The sequence below is a fragment of the Cyprinodon variegatus genome, unplaced genomic scaffold (assembly GCF_000732505.1).
Source record: "Cyprinodon variegatus isolate N-32 unplaced genomic scaffold, C_variegatus-1.0 Scaffold611, whole genome shotgun sequence".
In the NCBI taxonomy this organism is placed as follows: domain Eukaryota; kingdom Metazoa; phylum Chordata; class Actinopteri; order Cyprinodontiformes; family Cyprinodontidae; genus Cyprinodon; species Cyprinodon variegatus.
Window position 1 is genome coordinate 418,054 of NW_015151064.1, and position 5,751 is coordinate 423,804.

Below are 5,751 nucleotides of genomic sequence, written 5' to 3' on the forward strand. Positions count from 1 at the left end.
ATATATATATATATATATATATATATATATATGAAGTATGAACAAATTCAGACAAAAATAAATACGAGAAAAAGAGAAAAAAATACAATCATTTGCAAACGTAAAATCTAAGAAAACAGTTAAGTTTTCTCTGATTTGATCATGAAGTTTTTCTTAAGTTTTATCTCTGGGTTGCATTTATTTATTTTTTTACATTTACAAAATGCATACTCAGCTTGCAAAACTGGGACTAAATTTACTCCATATCACAGCCACTCTGCATACTTCCTGAAATCAAACTTGTCTGGGGATGATATGATATGAAACAAACCCAAGAAAAACAGCTTCCTGTTTTTAGTCAGTAAACTAATAAACTGTTGGGTTATTAGGTGCCAAAGTTGCTGTAAACACAGAGAGGGAGAGAACAGGAAATAATCTTTCCTCAGTAGTAGTAGGTAGTTCCTACCTGGTCGCTGAGAGTACACTGCTCAGTGCAGATGTCGGTGATCAGGTTCCTGGCCTGCTTGGCCATCTCATCCAGAAACATGTTGCACAGCGACAGGCTTCGATCCCCTATATGGTGACGCTGCAAAGAAAAGACCAACTCTCATCTGAAAATGTTTGACTATTTTTAAACATTACAAAAACAAACTTTGAATTTATCAGTTTACATTTTATGTAGAAAAAAACCCCGACAAATGGTTTATGATGGAAAGAAAATTTAACATTGTGTTAAAATAGTTTTACAACAAAATGTTAAGGGATAAAAATGGAGCTAAATTTGGGCCATAAGTGTTAATTTTTTTTTTTTTTTTTACTTTTAAAAAAAGTACGCCAAAATAATGAAAACATGTCTCACAATGTGAAAATGTAAAATAAATATTACTTCTCAAAACCTTACATATATATAAACATAGAGTATTGCTTATGTGTGAAAGACAGTTCTAATTCCCACGCGTCCTGAATGCAGCAACTTGGAATATTTTATTCAGGCAACAAAGCTGTCAGTCATCATTCCATCCAAGTCCCGCCCCCACACTGAGGGGCCAGCAGTTTGAATATGAAAATAAATCCCATCTGAAACAGAAAAATAAACCTGAAAACTAGTTTTAAACTTTTATTCTAAGTTTACTTTTTTTTTTTTTTATCTCAGTTTTAATAAATTTTAGATTAAAATTATTTAAATCGGTTTTAAAAAATGGGGGAAATTCATGGCCCAAATTTACCTCCATTAGTTTAAAAAAATACCTTTGTTATAGTTTGCAGTTTCAAAATTAGTTTTAAGTTTCAAATTTTTTTAGTTTTTGATCAGAATATTTGCCTCACTGAGGCAGGCTTGCAGCTCCCTCACCTCCTCAGGACAAAGCTCATGTGTGCAGGACATGAAGTGAGCGCAGAGCAGAGGGAAGCAGATGGAGTGTCGGCTTTGGGAGGGAAGCTCCAAACACTGCTGGAACATCTTTTCAAATGCACGGCTGTAGAAACTGGAAACAGCAACAAGAAAAGGAGAGAATATAGAGAAGATTTCTAATCATCAAAAAGCAACTAGTGGCAGATTTTCTTTCTTACCAGAAGATAGACAGGTCCGATGTCTCCACCAACATCTCCACTAGGGAATCCACCATCTTTGTGTGGAAGATGATGGTGTTCATCATTTTACCCAGCTCCTTGTGGTCTGCTATACCGAGGCTTGCCTTAGAAACGCTGGTGTAAGCCTGGGGGAGAAGGAAACAAACGCGTCAAAAAGAAAGGGGGGAAAAAACACAGCCAAAATGTTTCCCGCTGTGTTTCTACCTGCAGCCTGAACCAGTCCAGTCTCATCCCCCTGAAGTCAAACACATCTCCATCTTCCACTGAAAGAAACCAGTCATTTACTCAGATATGGAAACTAAAATGATCATTCTTTTAAAAGCTTCAACACCAGAAAACAAAACGCCTTCAGTATGAGGAGCAGCATTACAGCCGCTTCATTTTCTTTAAACATCGGACAATGAATTTAAAATAGATGTATATCAAAACCCAATCAAACTTATACTAAGTTATCACACCAGTATATTTATGATTGTCAACAGCAAAAACATTATAAAAACACTTTATAAAAACAAAAACATAATTTCATGTACAGGTTTACTTTTTGTGCATAAATCTTGCCCTTATGAAGTTTTGTGAAGGTAAATTTGTGTTTTGCATGATCTGATATGATAAAAATAATGTACCAGTTTAATAATGGAGAAGCTATTAGTTAGCTTTACATTTTTTTGATACATAAAAATAATTTTTTTTTCTGGTAATGTGTTTATTTAAGAGCAACTATGCAAATTAAAAAAAAAACACCTAGAAAAAGTCCAGTATATTCTATTATTTTCCATGTGAATCAGATATTGTTTTTTCTTCTTTGCCTTTTCTAAAAAGTGCTTTAAATGAGTCCTAACCTGTCTTTATCCACGCTGGGCAGGGAAAGCACAATAAAGCGTTAAGCCTCACTGCATCCTGTTAGCCAAGCCTTTTAGCTAAACCAGGTCCTGGGAAAAGACACAGTGTCTCCATCTGTCTTTAGATTGCTGATTAATGTTCAGCTGATCAGGTTCTAACACCTTAACCTCAAGCTTTGCTTGGTGTTTGCTTTAAGTAACTCCACTTCATTTTTTTGTGCCACTTCTCTCTCTCAAATCGTCTCCAACTTCTGCAACTCGACTTGTCAATCAGCAGCCCAAGACTAAGACGTCAGTTCTTGTCAGCAGCTTTCAGCGAGAGTCAATAGCCAAAGATTTTTGGGTGGAAATTCCACAATGAACGAAACAGCTTTACACGTGATCAAAGATCAAATATTTATCTTGCATATAAAAAAAAATATATAAAAAAAATATAAATATATTTTTTTAAATATTTACATTTTATAATTAAATTTGTTTTTTTTAATGTCTTAATCAAGGTCATCGAGTGGGTTGGGTGGCGCCCTCTATTGGCCAGCCGCTACTTGCTGACTGGCTCAGGACCCCCAGTGATTGGTTCCTTGGTCCAATTCCATTTTTTACCTTTCTCACAGAATTACATTGAAACCAGACATGAAACTGACCTTGCTTGACGCTCAGGGAGGTCATGGTGTTGACAAACGAAGACATGATGATAGATTCATCCTCTGGACAAACCGACAGGTTCTGTTTAAATAAGCCCAAAAACAGAAATTAAAATAGAACCAAATGTTTTCCCCGAGAAGACTATTCTATTTTTTATTTTTTCAAATTCAGTTTTTTAAAGGAATAACAACGAAGATAGAAATTTGTTATTTGTTTTTCTTCCGTTAGCAAAGACAACATTTTGTGAACGGAAACTTGAAAATAAATAAATGCAGTCTGGATATGAAACTTTAAAACACTTCTTAATCAATAAGGCTCAGATAGTAACTTTGCTGTTTTCTTATTTTTCTAACAATTTTTTTTCACGTAAATGTAACATGTTATTTTCTCATTTATTTTCGTGTCAATTGTTTTTTCTCAGTTTTTTCAGATTGAGTTATACTGACTGTATTCTTTTCAAGTTGTGTTTCAAAGATCACATTCTTGTCACTTCAAGCTCAATTCAACCGCTCAGCCTTAACCAATAAACATGTTATCACCATGGAAACCAATAGCAACAAGCCACCACCCCTCCCTCCAGAGTAAAGCCCGCCCCCAGAGGGGAACAGAGTGTGATCTCTAAGACGTGATTGGAAAAGAATTCAGTTTCTAAAACTCTGTATGATATAGAGACTTTAAAAAAAAGAATGAATACATTTCAGCGAGAAAATTTTTTTTTTGAAAAAAGCAAAGGTACTTTCAAAAGCAATAAAATTCATTCTGGATTTTATTATTATTATTTTTTTTTACAATAAAAGAAATTATTCCCTCCTTACAGAGGGTAAAACTTCAAAAACTAGAGATTCCATGATTTTAATTTTTGCTACAATACATTTATTACACCTTTAAGAATTGATCCTATACGATATCAGCATTAATCCTAGATACTCATTACTTATTTAGTAGAATGGAATGCTAGAAAAGGGATATCACTCAAACAGAGAACAACATCAAATGGCATGAGAACAACCAACCAACTTTTTTATAACCACCGGGTCACATGAACAGGATATCTCTACCAACAACTTCATACTTTTGATCCTATAGTCATTTCTAAGTGTCAACTAAAAAGAAACATTAGAATAAACAACCCAGAACTAAGGACATTTTATGGGAAACACTGCTGACTGCTAAACATGGGGATCTAATGAAGCAGTACTACTCACCTGCACCATCTCATTCAGAACGACTGCATCAAAGCCAGACAGGTACTGGACGTAGTATCGCTGCATGACGGGGCCGTACTTCCGGACGTGAGCTCGGAGCTCCTCCATGTAGAAGATCAACTCTGCAATGTGCCTGAAGAACAACAACATAAGGTCCGAACCATCAGCCTGGTAATGAAGAAGGAGGCCACAGGAAGCTGCCAGGCTCTGCTTACTTGTCTATGAAATCATCTGTGCTTTTCTTCTGGATGTTGTCTGCATGTCGGAGCAGCCAGATGATTTCATCTCGTGCGAACGATAACGCCATGAAAATAAATAATGCCTGGAGGACCAGAGGAATAGAGATGTTCATATGGGGAATAGTAACACATCAGACTGAAAGAAGAACTGAATAAGTAAGCCATTACCCATCATGCTTAGCATAATGCAACAAAGACTCTGAGGGTTTATTATATCCGTTAAAGATTGTATATATATATATAAATAACAACTTAATAGCATCCATTGAATAAATATGTGATGTTATTAAAAAAAGTTTCCAGTGTGTGTAGGAGAGGATGGGTTAAATCACCTCACTGGTTCTGTTATGTTAAATGTTGTTTATTATTATTATTGATATTTTTTTTGCTACAGATTTTCTACAGAGTTTTAAATTCTATTTTTTGAAATTACGTTTCACAGATAAAATTCCCTTTAAGCCTGATATACGGCTTTAATATGGTGTGCATATTGCAAACAAACATCTATTATATTTTCCAATGTTGTTTAATGTTGTATATGAAATAAATTTGTACTATTAAATTTAAACATTTAAACATTTCTGTCGATGAAGATTAGCACCATAGCCGGCAAGACACGTTTCAGCGAGACATGGTGCCAGGCAGGTGACTGTTGTAAACAATGCGGTGGGTGTGTCTCGGATCATGGATTCCAACAGGGGGAAAAAGTATGAGAGCTGATGAGAACAGAGGATTCAAAAAAGAGTGGAGCAAATCATTTGCCTTCATTACAATGTAGAAGGATCGCCTACATGTTTGATTTGTAATGAGAAGTTGTCAAATAATAAAGAGTAATTTAGAAAGACATGTCCAGGGAAGGAATGCTAAATATGTAGCCGACCAACAAATTGGGAGTGAGAGAAAAAGTGCAGAACTTCTGCATAAATTAAAGGAGAGCAAAGATAGATTTAAGAAGAGGATTGAATCACCAAACTCCACCACTGCTACTAGTTTGTTGCAAGCATAGAAAACCATTTGCAGATTTAACAGGTAGCGCTCTGGTTCAGGAATGGGAACTTTCTTCCATTACTTACTACATGTTTAAGTCCAAACAGGCTTTTTTTATAGTGTTCTAATACACTTAGAGCCTTGGTTGCCATACAAGGCTTATTAAGGCTTTAACCTTTTTGCGGCTCCAGATTGATTTGTGTTTTAGGTCCAATATGGCTCTTTGAACAGTTTGGTAGCCGAGCCCTGCTCTGGAGGAAAGGC

The 5,751-nt window shown here is 35.5% G+C and overlaps 1 protein-coding gene across 4 annotated transcripts in view; it reads right to left on the reverse strand.

The window, feature by feature from the left end:
* nckap1 (NCK-associated protein 1) overlaps positions 1-5,751 on the reverse strand; it is a 56,020-nt gene that overhangs the window by 14,976 nt on the left and 35,293 nt on the right. For all 4 annotated transcript variants that reach the window (XM_015392870.1, XM_015392868.1, XM_015392866.1 and 1 more), the window contains 7 exons: positions 4,477-4,583; positions 4,262-4,394; positions 3,056-3,137; positions 1,774-1,832; positions 1,549-1,694; positions 1,331-1,463; positions 446-565 (listed from right to left, as the gene is read on the reverse strand). In XM_015392870.1, the coding sequence (XP_015248356.1) occupies positions 446-565; positions 1,331-1,463; positions 1,549-1,694; positions 1,774-1,832; positions 3,056-3,137; positions 4,262-4,394; positions 4,477-4,583 (780 nt within the window). The remainder of the gene's footprint in view (positions 1-445; positions 566-1,330; positions 1,464-1,548; positions 1,695-1,773; positions 1,833-3,055; positions 3,138-4,261; positions 4,395-4,476; positions 4,584-5,751) is intronic.